The sequence below is a fragment of the Sciurus carolinensis genome, chromosome 3, assembly GCF_902686445.1.
Source record: "Sciurus carolinensis chromosome 3, mSciCar1.2, whole genome shotgun sequence".
NCBI classification, from domain to species: Eukaryota; Metazoa; Chordata; class Mammalia; order Rodentia; family Sciuridae; genus Sciurus; species Sciurus carolinensis.
Window position 1 is genome coordinate 41,816,122 of NC_062215.1, and position 21,619 is coordinate 41,837,740.

Below are 21,619 nucleotides of genomic sequence, written 5' to 3' on the forward strand. Positions count from 1 at the left end.
TTGTTTTTGTTTTTTTTTGTTTTTTTTTTTTTTGCAAGTAGAAGGTATACACTCTAAAATGATGATAAAATATAGTATAACAAATACATATAGCAGTAACATTGTCATTCATTACCATCAAGTATTATGCACTGCACATAGTTGTATGTATTGCACCTTTAAAAATTGCAGTGCAATGGATTTGTTTACACCAGCAGACATTTGAGCAAGGTGTTGCCTTGTGATATTACAACTGACACACTGTCACCAGGCAGTAGGAATTTAACCGAATTATGATATTGTGGAACCACCATCATACATGGATTGTCATGTAGACAAATAGCACCTCAGAAGGATAAAGATGCTCTGGAGAAAAAGGAAACAATGATCAGGGTGGTGCCATGTGACATGACATTGAGCAGAGCCACCTGGATGGATATATGCCTCAGGCTGATCCAGGTGGGGGGAGGGGAAGGGGAAGAACATATCCTCAGGGGCTCATAGGCCGTGATGAGGACCCCCTCGGTAAATGGAAGACCAGGACACCCAAATGCCAGCCTGCACATGGGCAAGGGTGTCAGGGAAGCATGAAGTAGGAGAAGGCGCAGGGTCTGTGGTACAGTGAGAGGTGACAGGATACACAGGATACAGTGGCCCACAGTGTGGCAAAGAGCAGATGCCCAGCAGACATCTGTTAAACTGCAGGGGAAGGGGCTTCTAGGAATATAGCCTTCCTAGGTGACCTTGCAGGGGAAGGTTCTTGGCACCACTCGCTGGTCCTGACCCTTTGCTAGTCAGTGAGGGAGCAGATCCCCACATCAGTGGGGACCCCCATAGAAAGCCGCAGTCTTCAGGTTGAGGTCTCTGCTTCAATGGAGCCATGGCACCATTGCACATTGTGGGGACAGAGGAGAGTGTGAATTTGGGGAGGCACTGCATGTGCACAGTTGTGACCTGTGGCTCACCCACTGCTGACCTTATATAACAGGGAACTCCCAAACAGCATCTGGCAAACATATTTCGGAAATTGGACAAGGTCCATGCTAGGCTGAATCAGTCAGTGGTCCCCACGCCCAGGATAATCCCAGTCTCCTTTTGAAGGTTGGATGTGAGCCCTGCCCAAGGCTTCACAGAATCATCTTGCATTTCAGAAGAAAACAAAAACAGACAACCCAAGACCTAATCCCCAAGCCCCAGCTGTAGAAGCGGAGGTCTGGATTGTGCTACACCCCACATTTGAATATTATTTTTTTCCTTGTCACGCAAACTTCCTGGGCATGGACTCTTAAGAGCCAAATGGGCGGGAAGAAAGGTCCTTAAATGTGTCCCCTCTTGGGTTCTGTTCACTCCTGAAGCCTCAGCCACTAGGAGAGACTGTGTCAAAGGTAATCCTCTTCTCCTAGGTTCCCTTTCCTTTGCCCTCCCACCCCGAGGTGGGAATACCTGGGCAGAGCCTGCACTTGGAGCAGGGACCCTAGGGTGAAAAGTCCTCCATCCATCCCTGAGGGGGGCTGGTTCCTATCCCCAGGGTCATCATCTTCTGAGTGAGCATCCTCCCAGTTGGATGCACTGACGGCCTCGGGTCAGATTTCTGGCAACTCTGCCATTCTCAGCACTAGGAGGCAGAGGTCCTGGGAATCCATGGAGCAGAGGAACTGAGGTGGTCTTTGGGTGGAATGACTTGTGCTGTCAGGGTGCTTCACTCCTCTGGAAGGCAGAGGTACTGTGTGGTCTGCACCACAGATAGAGATGGATGTGGGTTCAAACCCTGACCTTGGTATTTGCCAGTTGTGACACAGAAGATAGAGCACTGAACAGTTTTCAGCTTCACTTTCCTCATCTGTGAGACAAATCCATTGCTGTTCCTTCTTCATGGGCTTTATTACAGAGCTTTGTGATGACCGAAGAGGAGGATGAGGGGCAAAGTCAGCACAGGCGAGGGGAGTGGGTTTCAGGGAAGCTGGAAGGCGGGGCATCACTGGAATGGTGGACTGGCTCTGGGAGAAGGATCTCAGTTTGTGTCAACTGCTCCCATCTGTGTGCCAAGTGCTATGATAGGTGCTTTGGGTTGCCATTAGTCTTTTGCCAACTCTGGGAAGCAGTTCTATCATCATCCCTGGCTACTCACAGATGAGGCCCACGTGCTTCTGAGTGGTGACTCTGGGGCATGAGCCCAGCACTGTCCTACTCACTCCAGGCTCTTCTCCTGGTCTTAGTGGCTAGTGGCTGAGGTTACCATCCTGGTTCAACCATCCACATGTGAGAAGGGAGCATGAACTTCCTGCAGGGCTGTGTAGCTGGGGTCATGTTCAGCAGGAGGATCCTGGCCTACAGGCAGGTAGGGCCTAGAAGTCTCAGTAAGGAGGCTTCCCCAGCCACCTGTCAAGTGATAGGGAGGAAGCAGTAGCATGTCCAGGCTTGAGGTGTCCTGGAGATCAGCAGGGTCCCTCTTCCCTGAGCAGAAAACCTGGGACTGGATCTGGGGCTAGGGTCAGCACTCATGGGAAAGGAGGTGGTGGAAGGAATCAGGAACCAAAATTCAAGCAGGATCTTGTATCTCTATCTAATATAATTAAGTGTGTGTGTGTGTGTGTGTGTGTGTGTGTGTGTGTGTGTGTAATATGTAGTGATTTTTTTGTTTTTAATTTTGCAAGATGGAAATAGCCTCATTTCCCTCCCCCCACTCCCCATGCCCCGCCTGATGTTAGGCAATGTCTGTGAATGGGCTGAACATCTCTGGAAGGAAAGTGAGGAACTGGTAATAGTGGCATCTCTATGGGGTGGAACCTGACAGCTGGTAGAGAAGGGAGGAAAGAGACACCTTCTGTGATCCCTTTTGTCTCTTCTAAATTTTGCACCATGAACATGTATGCCTATTCAAAAATGTAACAAAAATTTAAAATTATGAGCTCATTGCAGAAAAAGGCACACACTAGAGAAAATAGAAACAAAGCTCACAGGAACTGGAGTACCGTAGCTCAGTGGTAGAGTGTTTAGCATGTGGGAAGCCTTGGGTTTGATCCTCAAAACAAGAAAGAGAGAGAAAGAAAAAATATAAAAGGGAAAGAAAAGAAAAAAGAAAACAAAGATCATCAAAAATATTACCCCCATCAATTGCTCCCTCCATGATGAGGCTATCTTTCTGGTCTTCTCTCATAGGCATGTGCAAGTGCATGTACACACACACACACACACACACACACACACACACACGCAAGCCTAGCACACCTGTCATTCTATAATCTATTCCTTATCCCTAGACCCTGGGACACATCTGCCACACATGGAACCTTTATTAACATGCTGAATAACTTTATCTCATTCCTGAGTACTGCACATTATAACCATCACATAAATGCAGCATAGTTCATTTGAACTGCCTCCTGCCCTTGGGCCTTTAGAGTGTTTTCAGTATTTCTCTATTGTATACAAACTGTGATGACTTTCTCATTCATGACAGATTAGGAACACAATAATTACTATAAACTCCTTATGTGCAGGTAAAATACCTTTGAAAGCCTTTTGCTAGATATTGCCCAACTGCCCTCAGAAGAACCAATCCAATCTGCCAGGATGGTTTCTTGAAACAAGTAAAAGGAATTACCTCCATATTTTTTTGCACAGAAACCTGCAAGTTCTTTGCTAGCATTGATCTGTGTTTCCCAGGTTTAGCACACACCGATTTAAAGACTAAGCCTGCTTTAGCTCTAACATGTCACCAACAGAAAGGGTGTGCAGGCATTTTGATGCTAGTTTTTCTTTAATGAGCCTGAGTGTGGAATCTTAACCAATGCTCATCCAATCTAATCTGGAAAGTGTGTTACAGAGTTTCTGAAATATTTGTCTGGGGGCGTGTTACCACCTTGGAAGCAGATAGAGGCAGAAGTGGGACACCAGAGATGCCAGGAAGGGTCCTGTCCCCTCAAGGACCCACTCTGAGCAATTATGCCTAGGATCAGTGTCACAGCTTCCTCACCCTAACTGCGGGTGGCAGTTTGCTCTGGGACGTCTCAAAACACCAGAAGCGTTCTGAAATTTGTAGTAGGAAAAGGGACCTTGTAGTAAAAATGACATTTTTCTGGATCCAGGGGAGATAACCCTCTTCCTATAGAGTTAGGGTATGGGGGGAGCAGTGAGGGTGAACGAGTACACTGGTGTAGGTACCCCAGTGCAACACTGGGCCAGGGTCTCCGCTCTTTCCAACTTCCACCACCCTGCTGCAAGAGCCTCTCTGTCCCTAGGTACCATGAGCAAGATCAGTGACGTGGTGAAGCGGGCCAGGGCCGCCTACAACACAGGCTTAACCCGCCCGCTGCAGTTCCGGATCCAGCAGCTGGAGGCGCTGCGGCGCATGATCCAGGAGCGCCGGTCCGACATCACCGAGGCTTTGGCGGCTGATCTGCACAAGGTGCTCAGGCTAGCAGGGCTGCGGCGGTGGCTTGGGAGACCTCCAAGAGCGGGAACAGTTGTGGTTTGATGTAGGGCATCTCTAGCATGTCAGGGGTTCTGTGCCCAGCATTTTACAAAGGACCATGCTCCACTCCCAAAACCCTCTGCCAGTGTTATGACCATATTATAGAGGGGAATGTGAGGCTTGGAAATGTTTAGGAACGATTTGGGGGTCACCCAGTCCATCAACAGCTGAGACACGGCTTACGGCCCTCTCACTCTCAGCAGAGTGGTCCCACCACACGCCAGTGCATCCTGCTGCTGTGCAGGGTGTTTCTTCTCCTTATCTGTCTGCTTTTCCTTCCTGGTTGGTTTTCTTCATCCAGCCTGTATCATAGGACCACTCATTTCAACCAATCTCCCACATGACAGTGGGAGCTTCTGGTGTCCTCAGTCCCACCTAGGAACATCTGGTTCTCCATACCAAGGAACAGCTTGCTGCAGTGCAGAGGACACCTGCCCCCCTGTCCACACTGGGGCCGCTCCATCACTCACTCTGAGAGAATCAGACTCCTCCAGTTCACAAAACTTTCTCTTTACTGCCCAGGACTCACCTGAACCTGTTTTCACCCTCCCTCTTGGGAGAAGACATGAGGTAGCCCTGCAGGGTTCAGAACTTTGGAGCGCAGTGCTCTGCTGTTTCAAGGCCTTCTCACCAACCTGTTCTGTAGTTTTAGAAAATCACTCAAGACTTCTAATCTTAAAAAAAAAAGAAAGAAAAGAAAAGAAAAGAAAACCTGCTCTTGATCTTACAGCCAAAGTTCATATTTTCTGTCTGTGCCTCCCCTCTCCTCACTCTGTGCTACTTCAGGAGGCCCTGAGATCCCAAAAGCCCTTTGTTCCCTGCCCACTCCCTCTCTTCCCTTGTCTTCTGGATTCTCTTCTGACTCTTGGGAAGCCCTCTCTCTGTCCCCATTTCTTCAGGGTGGTCTTTTGAGGGCTCCTTTCTAGGTTCAGGTTTTATTTTGATCCATAAGCTTTTCCAGACAACATATTGCTCAGTTTCTCCCCACTCATTAATGACCCTCAAATCCATCCCCCTAGCCCCCACATCCAGACTTGGCTCTTTCATTCATTCACCAGCCCTCTCCCTTAGAGGATCCCTCACATGGGACACATCGGAACCTGCTGGAGCCCCCAACCTAGCAGAAGTTAGATTCACCACTCCTATGTCAGACCCTCACCTCTCTTTCTCCCCCAATCCCCATGTACCTTCTATTCCTGGTTCCCCACCTAGGCTGGGGAACCCATGGTGTACAATCCCTATCACCCTGGCAGCTGGGGATGCCTGACTTGCACCCCCAGAAGTTTGGCCTTGGCTCTGGGCTAGAAGCTTACATAGTGTCTTCTCCATAGAATGAATGGACTGCCTACTATGAGGAGGTTATCTACGTTCTGGAGGAGATTGAATATATAATCAAGAAGCTCCCTGAGTGGGCCAAGGATGAGCCTGTGGAGAAGACTCCTGAGACCCAGCAGGATGAGTCCTACATCCACTCTGAACCCCTGGGAGTGGTCCTTATCATTGGCACCTGGAACTACCCCTTCAACCTTACTATCCAGCCCATGGTGGGCGCCATTGCTGCAGGTACTGGAGGCTCCATTCCAAGAAGGGCTCAGGCCTGTGGGAACAGGAAACCTGGTGGCAGAGAATGGTTTGATGTGACTTTCACAGGAGGCTGTGGAGACCAAACCATTTAGTGAGGCCTCCAGGTGCCTGCGGCTAGTTAGATGCAGTTGACCATGAGAACAGCTTCCACCTGCCCATGTGTGTAGGGCTAGGGCAGCTCTCAGCTAAATAGACAAGGCGGGGCTAACATTACTCTCCCAATCAGCCCAAGAGCATCTCTCTCTCTCCTTTCTCATTCTGTTTTTCCAACCTCCCAGCAACTGCAGAGGGGAAGTTGCTGTGGTTCTAGCCAGCATGAGCCTATGTGTACACCTATGTACCTGTGTTTGTTCCTGTGACATCTGTTCACCTGTGCTCCTCAGCATATGCGTATAGCGTGTATAGCGTGTATAGCACACGTGTATAGTGTGTGCTTCTGTGTTGTGTGTCTACATGTTTTGTGCTTGTGCTCCTATGGCATGTACCTATGTGCCTGCAACTCTTCCCTCCACTCCTCCGAGGACATTGATGTTGGAAGGAAGGCTCCAGGGTTGGTCAATGGGAGAGAAGAGCATTTGGGGTGTCCTGGTGTGGCCCTGAGTCTGTATGCTTCACAGGGAATGCAGTGGTCCTCAAACCCTCGGAGCTGAGTGAGAACATGGCAAACCTGCTTGCCACCATCCTCCCTCAGTACCTGGATAAGGTAAGGTGCCCTCCAGGGCTCAAAGATAACTGTTTGAGGTCAGGTCTTTGGGACTTGACCAAGCTTCAGGGTGGTGGAGTATAACTCCCAGCAGCTGCTGGGGTGAACAGAGTCCTTACACCCTGAGAGGGGGGCTCTATTTGCCAGTGGCCAGCCAGCGGGTGCTGAGCCGCAGGGTTACAGGGCCACTGGTCTCAACCACTGGCCAGCCCTAAGCTCAGGGGTGAGGAGGGAGTTGGTCTTTGTTGAGATTCTCCTCTCTCCTTGCATGGAAGGACCTGTACCCAGTGATAAATGGAGGTGTCCCTGAGACCACAGAGGTGCTCAAGGAGCGATTTGACCACATCTTCTACACGGGCAGCACAGGTGTAGGGAAGATTGTTATGATGGCTGCTGCCAAGCACCTGACTCCTGTCACACTGGAACTGGGAGGAAAGAGCCCCTGCTATGTGGACAAGGACTGCAATCTGGATGTGGCATGCCGGTGAGGAGGCCATGTGCCAAGCACTGCCTTTCTGCTCTGAGCAGCACAAATGGGCCTTTCCCCACGGGTCCTAAAGTCCTCAGCAGGAGTTCTGGGGGTGGTGGGAGTTGCCGAGGAATCTCATTCACAGAAAAGGTGCAATGAGTCCAGGAAGCCTTCCTGGAGGGGGAGAGCTCCAGGCAGAGCTTTGACCACTTTGTCGGCATCACAGGGTAGGCAATGATCCAAGCAGAGACTGCAAGAAAAGCAAATGTGGGGTGTTCAGGGCATGAAGAAGTTGGGCCTGTTGAGCCCTCTGCCACAATTGAGCTGATATCTGGAGACCATGACCCATGAGAAGAGCTGCTGCCACTCAGGGACCAAGGCAGAACTTGTATATTGACCTTCCAACCTTAGCCATGGCTCTGGACACCTCTGTGCACCACATATGTGGTCCTTGGATATGAGGGTGCAAGTAGAGGTAACACCTGGCCATGAAGGGCTCTGTGAGTGTGATCATAGAGGCACAAAACCCACCAACCCCAGACATCCTCCAGAAATTCCCCACCTGCCACCAATGAGCTTAGCACACATTGGCTCCCAAAGACCCATATGCACATGGTGAGGGGTGTGGGTGCTCTCAGTCCAGTGCCTAAAAGTGAGTGGGCTGCCTAGGAGGACTCACTATGGCCTGCTCACAGCCCGTGGCTCCCACTGACCAAGAGGAGATCTTTGGGCCCATTTTTTCTTGACCCTGAGCGCATGGAATAAGGCCTGTGTTCTTGGGAATCTTTCCATGGCCTGCAGAATGTAGTCTACTCTGCATTTCACAGACGCATCGCCTGGGGGAAATTCATGAACAGCGGCCAGACCTGTGTGGCACCCGACTACATCCTTTGTGATGCCTCAATCCAGCACCAAATCGTGGAGAAACTAAAAAAGTCTCTGAAAGTGAGTATGGGTCCCGGGGACTGAGAGTGACAGTTGTAAGGCAAGAGGTGGGTGTGACACCAGGACTGACTTGTAGGACTTTAGGAAATAGCGAGTTCTTCTGATCATAAAAGGAATATATATTCAATAGAGATAATTTCAAAAAGTTTTAAAAGCATTTAAAAAAAGCTGCATCCCATCACCTACAGTCTGCTGACATGTGACTTGGAAGACTTTGACTATGAACAGGGTCTTCATCCTTCCCTGAAGCCTCCATCTCTTCTCAGGAGTTCTATGGGGAAGATGCCAAGAAGTCACGTGACTACGGAAGAATCATTAATGCCCGGCACTTCCAGAGGGTGATGGGACTAATCGAGGGCCAGAAAGTGGCCCATGGAGGCACTGGAGATATGGCCTCCCGCTACATAGGTGCGCATTCTGCCCTCTAGAGCACCGCCATGCTTCCTAGTCCTCCAAGGTTCCCACCAAGTTTGCAGCAAGCAGCACAGATACTTGACAAGCAAGGAAAGCCCTGAGATGAGTATAAATTACTCTCACCAGTGGGCTTGGGGAGATTCTGGGGCCCTTAGTAGGCTGAGCATGCATCCCAAGAAGCCCCCATTTCAGTCCCAGACTCCCATCTCCCACAATACCAGAGAGAGGGGCTTCAGCTTCCCCTCATTTCTGCACATCAGCAGATGATGGGGACAGTAGAGGTCATAAGAGCTCCTGGCGCCTAGGATTGGGTCACCAGATGAGACCCATTTGGACCTTGATCTGTTGAAGAGACAGAAGAGCTCCAGGAGGGACACAAGTGTCTGTCAGCTGCTGTGCCTGCCCCTTTATGTTTAGACTTTGTTTACTCACATGTAGGTTAAATCAGAATAGTCTCAATGGTCTGCCATGATGGCCCCCAGGATGTGTACGAGTCATGGGAAGAGAACTCTTCAGTGTCTTATCCCTGCCCCTCTCTAGTACTGGGCAGCTTCCTCTGTGAAAGAGTAAAAGCAGGAATTAGACACGCTGGCTGTGTGGAAGGGGGTCTCAGCACTGACTCTGGCTCCTTTCCCACCTCAGCCCCCACCATCCTCACGGATGTGGACCCCCAGTCCCAGGTGATGCAAGAGGAGATCTTTGGGCCAGTGATGCCCATCGTGTGTGTGCGCAGCCTGGAGGAAGCCATCCAGTTCATCAACCAGCGTGAGAAGCCCCTGGCTCTTTACGTATTCTCCAACAATAACAATGTGAGCTGGAGAATCCTCCTACCTGGGTCCTGGGGCTTCTGGGCACAGCACTCACACACAAGTAGGATCCAGGAATCCACAGGCCTGAATTCAAATTGCAGCTTCCTAGTTTATTGACTATTGGACATGCCATTTAAACCTTCTAAACCTCTTTAACCTTGTCTTTAAGAAGTATCTAAGAAGACAGTAGCATCACATGGTTGTCACAGCTATTGCTCATACTATCTTCCCAGATGGTGCTGAGGGTCATGTGATATTTGAGAAGGGCTGAGATGGTAGGTAGCTATGCCTCTGCCACCTCTGTCCTTGTAGCTCCAGAATGTGCTGAGGCAGGACAGGAAGGGAAGCTCTGGGCATCCTCTCAGCAGGAGTGGATGACCAGCAGCTTGATCTTCATACAGGTGATTAAGAAAATGATCTCAGAGACATCAAGTGGCGGGGTGACTGCCAATGACGTCATCGTACACATCACTGTGCACTCTCTGCCCTTCGGAGGTGTGGGTGAGTCTAGGACTAGGCTCACTGCCCACCTGCTTCCCCCCTGCCCAGGGTTCCCGCAGGGCCAGGCGAAACATCGGGGGAATTCAGGGGGACCTGGAGCAGTCAGGGGTCATAGATTCCCACTAACCTCTCCTAATTGGACCTCCAACTTCTGCCTTAGAGCACTAGTGCATCCTAGATGCACTAACCTGTTCCAGGAAGGCCCCAAGTCAAGGGTCTTACACCTGTTTAGTGGCATAGCTGGCACAATTTGGACTCTTCCTGGGCACTCTTTATATTGTCCCCAGCATGGATGCCCGGGGAGACACCCTAAGGATTATCCACCTGTAGGAGGCTCAGAAAAGGGCCCCTAAAGGCTTGTAGGCACAACTTGGGAGTGTAATCCTGGCCCTGAGCAGGCTTCTCCCACAGGAAACAGCGGCATGGGGGCCTACCATGGCAAGAAGAGCTTCGAGACCTTCTCCCACAGCCGCTCTTGCCTGGTGAGGTCTTTACTGAATGACGATGCCCACAAGGCCAGGTATCCCCCAAGCCCAGCCAAGGTGAGAGGTGGAGAATGGTGTTGCCAGGGGAAGCAGGCTGTTCCAGAGAAGGGCAAGGGCTTGGGCCTTACTGCCCCCACCTGTCCTTCCTTATAGATGTCCTGGCACTGAAAAGGGTCACTACCCCTGGCCTATTTGTGCTGTGCTGCCACCTGAGGATGAGATGCCCTTGCTTGCTCTCCTACTCCTGGAGTCCCTGGTCCTGGCCTCTTGCTTCTCTGCTGACATATCCAAGCTTCCAACTCCCAGCTGGACCCCAGGCCTCAACTCTCCAAGACCCTGCCCCTTGCAGAACACATAGGGACCAATAAAGTTTTCTGAACAAAAAGTCATGCTGGTAATTCTTCTTTTGCAAATTGCATTCACTGGCCCTGTTCAACCTGATCCCACTGCCCTTTGAGATTTGGTCATTCCAGTGAACCAGTGAAGGCCTCCTCACAGCCTCACATCAGCCCAAGGGGTTTTGAGGCAGGAGGTCATGGTGTTGGGGTGGTGTGTTTTTTAGACTTTGGGATGTTAGCTCCATTCCTGCTGTGTCCAGCCGTAGAGAAACTGAGGAGACTGAACCTTGATGACTAGGGGACTCCAACACCAGAGACCAATGCACTCTTCTTAAATCTGATTTGGCATTTATGGTAGGGGTCCCTCCTAAAAACACAGTGGTCAACAGGAAGCCCCATCGGCAATGTCAAAGTGCTGCTTGGGGAGGCAGAAAGACAAAATCAAGATTTGTTAGGCAGCAACTCTTCCCAGGTTCCATCCTTAAGGGCCTAAGGAATCGGGGTCCATGGAGGGAAGTCTAAAAGGGGATGATGGTCTGAAAGGCTGGTCAGAGTGAGAGTCAAGCATCAGCCCTACCTGGGCCAGGTAGGTGAGTTGGGCTGGTAGGGTGGTAACCTGTGAAGCTGGGTCTGCCCTAGTAGACCCTCCTGGCATCATGGAAGCCAATATCTCCCTGAAACTGGTAAGAATGACTGTGACTGAGGTGCCACTCTGAAGGCACTGCAACCCTGTGATGTCATCTCCATTTGCCAGGTCCTACCTCTGTCATCCCTCCTGTGACTGCACCAATCATTGCCGCTCCCAAGACAGGCCAACCCTGTGCCTAGCCCAAGCCCTGCCCCATCTCCCCATTTCCCACACCTGACCCTGCACTCTCTCCTGCACCATTGCTCTTGTCTCCTGTACTGGATCATTCCTTGTTGCTAACACCTCACACCTCATATAAAACTCCCCAACCCCAAAGCACCCCAAACCTTAAGCAGTTACCTGTGCTCTCCCCACCCTCTAGTGAGGGAACTTCCCTGCATTGTTGGAATGTTTTAATGTGCTCCTGGGACTTGCTGTACCCATATCCAGAAAGGTGAATTATAGTAGGAAAACCAGAGTCTTCTCACAAGCCTCTCTCCTTCTGGCTGCTGCCTCATTTCTCTACTCTCCTTCCCAGTGAGACTCTGTTGAATGGTGGTCTATTCTTGGATGTCGCTTTTTGCTTCCACTTATCCCAGCCCAGCCAGGTGAGGCTCCATTACCTCCACACTATCCAACTACTCTTGCCCAGTGTACCAACAACCCTCATTGATGCTGAACCTGACCCACTTTGCCTGCTGCACAGTGTGCCAATCACTGAGACCATGATGTTGCAAAACAGTTTATTCACAAGGTAGCTGAGAGTGGAAGAGGGGACCCTGCCTCTCATGGGACAAAGTATGAGGATACTTATGGAGTAAGGAAGAAAGGAGGCTTAAAGAACAGGGAAAGGCATCGGTGGTGAAGAAGTCAGTGGTATTGCTACAGGGGTGCCTTTATTGTAACAGGGGTTCACTTCATATTTTGAATATAACTTCCTGCTTGACCACTGGCAGCTTATTGTAGAACTGACATGTTTTTACTTCCTCTTCTCCCTCTTCCCCTCCCAACCATGACAGAAACAAGATGAATGTTCTTCCTGTCCTCAGCCAAGTTATCTGCCCCCTACTCACTGTACCCAAGAATAATGAAACTCTGGATCTGGAATTTGGAACCCCAGCTCTTTCAAGGATATAAGTTAAACATTAATTAGATCTACCACTAATGATATGTGGAAAACAGCCCTTGATTCCCTCTTTTAAAGCCCTCTGTTTCCCCTGGCAGGTAGAATGGAAGCTGTGTGACATGACTTCATTGTCTTTCTCCTTCACCAGAAAGGCAATAAAACCTCTTTTTCCTTTTTCTCAAAGCTTTTTGTTACTGGATTGGCATCTGGCACCAGGACCAAGCTTTCGGTTTCAAACTGTGCACATATAATCAAACTTCTTGGCTCTTCGGGGCGCTCATGTTCTTGAAAATGGCAGCATCGGCATGATGTGAGGGTGGAGTTTTCAGCCCTCTGACTTCAAAAGTTCACCAATCAGACACTTGTGCGGGCTCAAGTGAAGAGTCAGTGATTTTGACAAAAGCCACCTTCACGTCTTGAAAAGTAACCTAGGCAACCATCATACCCCACAGGTCAGAGGTCAGCTAGTGGGAAACTAAGAACATATTTCTCAGCTGTGTGACTTCAAAAATTAGTGCTTTTTAAAGTCAACTGAAAGCAAACTAAAAGCAAGTGAAGTTAGAGGACTTGTTTATTTTTCCCTTGGTTTCACTGTGTGACTGTCCCACAGTCTCCTGGCCACCTCCAGCTGCTGCACCTGCTACTAGAATTGTAGGGCAAAGACTTTGGCTTCAGGGGTCCCAATAGACAAGTTCTGTCATCCATTCCAAAATACTATTTGAAGAGACAAGCAGTGGTGTTATTGACTTTTTTGCAATTGTGACCAAAAGACCTGAGAAAAACAATTTGAGGAGGAAAAGTTTATTTGAAGGCTCACAGTTTCAGTGGTCTCGGTGCACAGATGGCCAACTCTGTTGCTTTGGGCCAGAGGGGAGGTAGGAAATCCTGGCAGAAGAGTGTAGTGGAGGAAAGGAGCTGGGAGTCTGGCTCCAGGCAGGGGAGAGAGAGAGAGAGACTCCCCTCACCACTGACAAAATACATGCCCCATGATCCATCTCCTCCAGCCACACCCCACTTACCCACTGTGACCCCCAAGTTAATCTCTATCAGGGGATTAATGTGCTGATTAGGTCAAGGCTTTCATAACTCAGTCACTTCACCTCCAAATTTTATTTCACTGTCTCACACATGAGTTTTGGGGTACACCTAATATCCTAACCATAACAAGAGGTGAAGGCAGGAAAGGAACATGAATCAACATAGCTATAACAGGAAGACAAGGAGACCACTGTTCCTAGCACTGTCTTTGGGGGCACTGACAGGAGCCCTCAGGTTATATGTGGTAGGGGAGCCAGAAGTATGCATAGTCAAGCCATCTTGGTCAAACTGAGGTCTAGTAGATCATCGTCTCAGGATTAGTCAGGAGGGGCCTTGTTGGCAGTGATAAAGTTGCTGTTGCCAGGGTGTGCTTTCCACTCATCACAAGATATTTATCAATCAGACCTGTTCTTGGAATCCAAGGTGACTACAGGTAATAATGACTCAGAGCAAAGGAGATAGGTGGAAAATGCAAGCAGAGTTGCCAAGTTTTTATCCTACTTTTGGTTACCCATTGGGCATCTTCGGGTCAAAGCAGAGTCAGTGTTTTTAGCAGAGCAGCCTCTGTGTCCTTGTAACACACTCTCAGCTACTTCCTCCCTGTCTGCTCATGCCCTCCTCCCAACATTGTCTTCTCTGGTTTTCTGGATCTCACACACGTCAATTTTCCTTCCTCACCAGCTTTGTTGTCAAATTAAAGTCTCCAGCCCTGACCCTGAGTTCCTGACTCTTAGACACAACTATCTTCCTGGCATATGAACTTGGATTTTGAACAGGAACTTCTCACTTGCCCCAGAAGAGAATTCTCGATTTTGCCAACATGGCACCATCCTTCAGAGAGCTGCTGCAGCCAGAGCTAGGAGTCAGTCTTGCCTCGCTGCTTTCCTTCATGACCTCAGGGAGGCCTGCAGCTCTCAGGAAAATGTGCCCCTCTCTGCATTATTTCCCCGTGGCATCCTGGTCTGACCACCATCACATGCTTCCCAAGTGGACACCTTTCCTCTAGTCTTGCCCCTGTGATTCGCCCTTCACTGAGAAAACAGATGAAACTCCTAAAACAAAACTCAGAGCATGACATCACAAGGGTCAGTTTTAAAAATTAAAAATAATAGGCATAATCCTCCTGTTGAAAATAATACAAGAGATTTCCCTGACTTTTATTGGATTAATTACTTTGGAAAGCTGTCTTTGCAAACTCTTTCTCTTTAAAATGTGTGATCAAACTTTTTAGAAGCCAAAGAAGACGCTTGCTGGTTTTAAGAGCCAGTAATGTCTTTCTCAAGAATCTGGGAGTCATCTCTTTAAAATGCAATCATTGAGGGAACTGGCCCCATCTCCTAGTTCCTGAGGGAGATATCAAAAGAGGAAATTAAAGCAAATGTAGTTTAAAGGTCTTAGTTGGTTTTTATATGCATTTCTATAATTGGGCAACACCTCATTCTACAAATAGGCTGTGTTTTAATGAGCAGAGGAGGTTGGGCGTATAGACAGAGAAGTGCTGAAAAGAGCAGAAACAGAACAGAAGAGGACTGCTGCTCCAAAGTTACTTTCCTCATAGGGTTAAAATAGGAGGGTTATGTAAATTAGGCCCATTTTGATTGGTTACTCTGAATTTCCTGTTTTTTTTTTTTTTTTAGAAAAGTGGCCTGCTTCAGAGTTCAGTTTATTCATTTATTTTTGCTGTATTGGGGATTGAACCTAGGGGTACTCTACTACTAAGCTACATCCTCATCCATTGTTTTTTCTTTTTTCTTTTGAGACACGGTCTCACTAAGTTGCCCAGGCTGGCCTCCAACTTCCCATACTCTTGCTTCAGCCTCCTGAGTTGGAGTTCATTTTAAATACTTGGTACCTAGTGTGAGAGACCCCACTGGTTTCATCTGGTCTTCTGGGATCTAGTTCAGGAAGCTAGTCCCAAACAATGGCCTCCTCTAACTTTTATTTAACAGAAGATAGGAACCTAACCACACTTCTCTCCATGTTGCAGAACTACTTTTTGCCATAAATATATGAGAAGTCTGTTTTCCCTTTGGGTAAAGCTAACACAAATGATTGTCCCAACTTCCACTTAAAGGTAGCAATAGTCTTCCCAGGCTGCAATAACAAAATACCTCAGATTGTGTGGGTTAAACAACAGTTTGTTTTCTCATAGTTCTGGAGATTGGAAGTCTGAGATCATGCTGTAGACAGAACTGGTTTCTCAAGTCCTCTCTCCTTGGCTTGCAGATAGTTGTCTTCACCGTCTGCTGTGCCCTCCCGTGGTCTTTTCTCTGTGCATGTTCCTAGTGTCTCTCTGTGTGTCTGTCAAAGGCTCTTTGCGGTGCCAAATCCACCGGTATTTGTCACCGCCTGCAGCAACAATTTGCACAGGTCTTTATCGGTGGTGGACTGGAAACGAACTGCTTCTATCTTTCTTTTAGTGGGCTGCTTTCTCGCTTATCTGCTTGTTCCCTGGGCTATTGAGGAAGAAAGGCTTTTCTTAGAGAGAGAGAGAGGCTTTGCATAAGAGAGAAAGAGAGACTTTGCTTAGGAGAGAGAGACTACACTTTCAGAGATCTATATCTTCTTAGTTCTGCTGCTTCTTCTTAAAGGTGCGTCCTGCATCCTGTGAACTAAGGGTGCGTCTATCTGAGGTGCTTCTTAGTGATGCGTCCCGCATACTGCGATCTGCCTATGATCTAGAGGTGTGTTCTCAGTTCTCTGCTCTGTGATCTGCCTTCTGCCTCTGCCGCTGCTTCTCTCTGCGAGCTGCTTCTATCTGCTTGCTGCCTTTTCTTCTTCCTTTCTGCTAGTGACTTCGCTCCTTTCTGCTAGTGGCTTTGCTCCTTTCTGCTAGCCGCTGCTCTTACTGTTGCTCCTTACTCTCGCGCCCCTGCCCACCGCCCGCTTATATTCCCTCCGGGAGGTGGAGGGTGGGGCCACGCCAGTTGCGATCAGGCGAGGAGGCAGTTGCCCCATCACGGCAAGGGTCAAAACGAGCAGGCCCAAGCAGGCACGCTGGGGAACACCTGTGCACGCATTGTGCGCGTGGACTTAACTGAATACGGCCAGTGATAAATCACCTGAGTGCACTTATGCCAATTAACCTCCTCACTGCCAATATGATCAGGCGCTGTTCTGACTGGCACAGCCCGCAACAATTACCCCTTCTTTATATAAAATGAAAAGAAAGCTGGCAAGGATCGTGTCTGTCTTAGGTTGTCCATGGCAGAGCAACATCCTTACCCGTCATTGGACAATGAGGCTCTAGCCCTCATTTCCTGTCTTAGGTAGGTATGAGCTCCCCATGAATCTTACCCTCTTTGATTACCGATCCAGCATACTAAGCCATATACTGGGAGATTGTTCTGCTTCAAGGGCGGCCATGGCCTGTTTTATGATCACATTATGAGCCTGTTGACTGCCTTTGAGGCATTTGTAGATGTAAGACAGAATTAACACAATCACACCCAAGCTTATTAGTGTAAAACCTAAAAATCCCCAAAATTTGGTGCCAAACTGTGCTGAAAAAACAATAACTCCATTAACCTTTTGATCAGTGCACTTCCCTTTACTTATAAGCCCTCCTTAAAGGTGAGGTATCAACATGAGGAATTAAAAAGTTACACAGGATAAAAATAAGCAGCTTGCTTTACTGAGAAAAAGATGAAAATCATCTGTGTGGCTAAATCAGCTTATGAGGGGCTATGGGTCCAACCAATTCCAATTTGGGAATTGCCCGAGTGATGCAATCACTAGCAGCAAAAAGATCTGTTACTCCTTAAACTCTACCAGGGCTACAATGGCTGCTTCCATTTTGTGAGCCTTGAGTTGAAGAGCCCCGTGCCTTGTTTCTTAAATGATTTGGTAACATCTTGCCCTCAACATCAGTAACTAATTTTCACTTGTTAGCCCAATGTTTTTCTTTTCTGCGCCTTGGGCAAAGACCTGGGGCATGAGGTATAACAGATTTTACTATAGTTATCTCTTATCTTTTGTTAGGGCATTATCTCTTTGCTGCTGATTTTGTGCATCTATTGAAGCATATTGGCCTTCTCCTATTAACATCTCAACATTGCTATCAGGAAACCTTGCTACTACGTTTCTGCAAGCAGTTTCAACAGCTATTTCTTTGCCATTGAGCTCTCCAACTAGACATTGTCCTCCAGATAACACTGCTCTGCATAGCTGTTTCCAATCAGTCCTAACTGTCTCTTTAAAGTTTTTCCTAATGGTTGATGGTATCTCTATTTTGGTCCTCAAATATGGGTAGGTTCTACAAATTTTGAAGCTCTTCGTATTAGGTGTAGCTTTCTCCTACCTTTTCCCCTTGTTCTTAAGTTTTCACTACCACTTGGTTATTCCTTTTGGGGATTCTTTGTATTAGATTTAACTCTCTCCTTTTTCCCTTGTTCTTAAATTTTCTGAGTAATTGTTTTCTAGGTTACTACCACTCAATTTTTCCTCTCTTTGTTCTCTTTAAGAGTTCTTTTCTGTTGCTATTAGATCCTGTTTATGAAGATCCCGCTGTGGCACACTGAGCAGCTTTTCTTCTATAAAGCCTGGGCTTATTTCTGTTAGAGTTTGAATATGTGATACAAAGGCCACACTAACAGAAGTACAAACACACAAACGATGCAAAATACACACATTACTATAGGACGTACATTCCCTCACTAGGGGAATCTTCTCGTTACGCTCTTTCTGCTGTCTCTCGGGACAGACTTCTGTTATGACAAACACACAAGTAACACAAAATACACATATTTTTGCACTTCACTGTTATGCCCTTTGTGATCTTTAACTATCCCTTGCCCTTAAACCGCTCTGGCCAGAAACTCCTGCGAGGTTCTTACTTTCCCTGCCGTACCTATTCCCAAAGACAGACTTCCTCAGTTTACTTTCCCCACCATGCTGATTTCCTTTTACCCTGTAAGGTTGTTGCCAATTTCCCGCCCCGTACACTCCCCATACCCATACAGGGCACCATTTGTCACTGGTTCTTTGTGGTGCCAAATCCACAGGTATTTGTCACCGCCTGCAGCGACAATTTGCACAGGTCTTTATCGGTGGTGGACTGGAAACAAACTGCTTCTATCTTTCTTTTAGTGGGCTGCTTTCTCACTTATTCACTTGTTCCCTGGGCTATTGAGGAAGAAAGGCTTTTCTTAGAGAGAGAGAGAGAGGTTTTGCATAAGAGAGAGAGGGACTTTGCTTAAGATAGAGAGACTACACTTTCAGAGATCTATATCTTCTTAGTTCTGCTGCTTCTTAAAGGTGCATCCTGCATCCTGTGGACTAAGCGTACGTCTATCTGAGGTGCTTCTTAGTGATGCGTCCCGCATACTGCGATCTGCCTATGATCTAGAGGTGTGTTCTCAGCTCTCCGCTCTGTGATCTGCCTTCCGCCGCTGCCTGCTGCTTCTCTCTGTGAGCTGCTTCTATCTGCTTGCTGCCTTTTCTTCTTCCTTTCTGCTAGTGGCTTTGCTCCTTTCTGCTAGCTGCTGCTCTTACTGTTGCTCCTTACTCTCGCGTCCCTGCCCACCACCCGCTTATATTCCCTCCAGGAGGCGTAGGGCGGGGCCACGCCAGTTGTGATCAGGCGAGGAGGCAGCTGCCCCATCATGGCAAGGGTCAAAACGAGCAGGCCCAAGCAGGTGCGCTCAGGAACACCTGTGCATGCATTGTGCGCGTGGACTTAACTGAATACGGCCAGTGATAAATCACCTGAGTGCACTTATGTCAATTAACCTCCTCACTACCAATGTGATCAGGTGCCATTCTGGCTGGCACAGCCCCCAACATGTGTCCAAATTTTCTCTTCTTTAATGACACCTGTCACACTGGGTTAATGCCACTCATATTATCTCATTTCACCTACTCACCTTTTCAAAAGACCCCATGTCCTGATGGTGATGTGAATCTGTCTGTGTTGGAGGGCGGGGCTGAACCTACCATGTGATGTGGCACAGGCAGAGAATTAACGTCAGAGCCTGAGCTACACCACCAGTCACCAAGCAGGTCCTCGACACATTAGTTTCAGTCACGAAGCCCCCTTTCTGTCCCAGCTCTTTCTTTTCCCTTCTGCTTAGTTTGTTGGGAGTATGAAAGAAGAAGGCCCAGGGACACCCTGACCCCCTTTTCTGATCATCACAAGTGCCACTATTGCCATGGGCCTCACCATCTCCTGTTATCCAACCTCTTTGGCAAGAAACAGATGCATACTTTTGCTGCTGGCAAGACCAACATTCTGTATAAATTGAAGTTAGGGGAGAAAGTCACTACCATTCCTACCGCTGGTTTTAATGTGGAAACAGTAAAGTATAAGAACATTTGTTTCATAATATGAGATGTTGATGATCAAGATAAAATTAGGCCCTCTGGCGTCATTACTTCCAAAATACCTGGGGTCTTATTTTTGTGGTAGATAGCAAGGAAGGAAGGAGCCCAAGCAGTGCAGAAAATGCTTGGGGAAGATGAGCTTCGAGGTGAAATGCTGCTGCTTTTTGCGAATAAACATAACCAAATGTTATAGCTCTCAGTGAAATGGCAGATAAATTCGGTCTTCAGTCTCTTTATAGTGGAACAGCATGTTCAAGCCACTTTTGCCACATGAGGAACTGGTCTGTGATAAGGAATTTAACTGGCTGTCAAATGAGGTTTCAAAACATTAAATGAAACTGGATATCTAACTAAGGATATGTTCAAGAGAATTTGTAGGCTTATACAACAAAATTCATTTGTATCTTGGTTATTAACTGTGGGACTAGTTTGAGCAGAATATTACAGTGTTTAAACTTATTTTGTTGCCAATTATTATTTACCAAGTATAATGTTGCCTTTTAGCAATATGCCTGGTTTTGAAGAAATTCTCCTTGGGGGAAAGAGTATTCTCTTTTAATTTTTACTTCCTTTAAACCTAAATACCTGAACATAGCTATTGTGGCACCATTAAGTAAATCAGTTTTGAATGTTTTTTGAGCCCACAATAAGTAATATTTTAAAGTTATCCAATCGCCACTTAACCAATATCTTTACCATTCCTGGGACAGTCTGCTGATTTAAACATGCAGCATTCCATTTGTGTTTATTTCTATCCTTTGTGAAAAGGATTTTCTAATACTGCTTGTACCACCAGGGAAATGCCTCAAAACGCTATTCAGCAATCTTGTACTAAGGAACTTAACAATTTTTCCCCATTATTGACTCCTGGCTTCCATCAGTCAAACTTACCTTGGTGTGGTTTGGATTCCATGGCTAATTCTGTACTGGATTTAAAGAGTTCATATTGAATTAGCATCCACATATCAGAGAAAATATCTGGCCTTTGGTTCTTTAGGACTGGCTTATTTCACTTAGCATGATGTTCTGATGGTAATTCACAATAAGAGAGATGGCTAGGGAAGAATAAAGGTACTTTGAATTAGACAGAGGTGAGTGAAGGGAGGGGAGGGGGCTTGGTGGTAGGAAGGATAGTAGAACAAATAGGACATTATGACCCTATGTGCATATATAGGATTACATGACCAGTGTAATCCTACATCATGTACAATCAGAAGAATGAGAAGTTATACTCTATTCATATATAATGTGTCAAAAAGCATTCTGCGGTCATGTATAACTATTTAGAACAAAAAACAAGAGTTGATTTTGAGATGACTTTTAATATTCAGCAGAGCATCTTCCTTTATATTGTTTATCTTTCTTATGTTGTGTGTTGTTTTGGTATCAGCCAGACTCTTTGCCCAGTATATGATAATTCTGCTGGTGCTTTGTTTATTGATTGAACATATATTCCCTAAGAGTTTTTTTTAAACTCTTCAAACACAATGAATAAGTTTTCTTCATAACCCATTTGAAATTATTTTTTTAAATAAAAATATCATTTATTAAAGATTTGATATGGGCCAGGAATTTTAATATATAATTTTAACAACAATCTGACTTGTTGGGTATGAATTCCTTTTTTTACAGAGGGAGGAACTGGGGTCTTACAAGGGTAATACATACATGATTTCTATTTGTTTGTGTCACTATTCAGAACCAGCTGTTTTTCTTCAGAGTCCCACAAGCTTCTTTTTTTTTATTGTAAACAAATGGGATACATGTTGTTTCTCTATTTGTACATGGCGTAAAGGCATACCATT

At 47.1% G+C, this 21,619-nt stretch overlaps 1 protein-coding gene and 1 pseudogene across 1 annotated transcript; both read left to right on the forward strand.

The window, feature by feature from the left end:
* The first annotated feature begins 1,285 nt into the window (after nt 1-1,285).
* On the forward strand, nt 1,286-10,737 carry Aldh3a1 (aldehyde dehydrogenase 3 family member A1). The gene is made up of 11 exons (XM_047545749.1): nt 1,286-1,364; nt 4,221-4,387; nt 5,785-6,016; nt 6,655-6,740; nt 7,016-7,224; nt 8,037-8,154; nt 8,421-8,562; nt 9,211-9,377; nt 9,779-9,878; nt 10,290-10,420; nt 10,517-10,737. The coding sequence occupies exons 2-11, from the start codon at nt 4,226-4,228 to the stop codon at nt 10,529-10,531; spliced, it is 1,362 nt and encodes a 453-aa protein (XP_047401705.1). The 5' UTR covers nt 1,286-1,364; nt 4,221-4,225; the 3' UTR covers nt 10,532-10,737.
* An 8,905-nt stretch (nt 10,738-19,642) lies between these two features.
* Nucleotides 19,643-20,103, forward strand: LOC124979618 (ADP-ribosylation factor 4-like; annotated as a pseudogene).
* The last annotated feature ends 1,516 nt before the right edge of the window (nt 20,104-21,619 follow it).

Bases quoted from the DNA above. Each gene is read 5' to 3' on its own strand.
- Aldh3a1 (XM_047545749.1), top strand. From the start codon at position 4,226: ATGAGCAAGATCAGTGACGTGGTGAAGCGGGCCAGGGCCGCCTACAAC. The intron at 4,388-5,784 runs GTGCTCAGGCTA...TCTTCTCCATAG, and splicing joins TGGCGGCTGATCTGCACAAG to AATGAATGGACTGCCTACTA. The intron at 9,378-9,778 runs GTGAGCTGGAGA...ATCTTCATACAG, and splicing joins TATTCTCCAACAATAACAAT to GTGATTAAGAAAATGATCTC.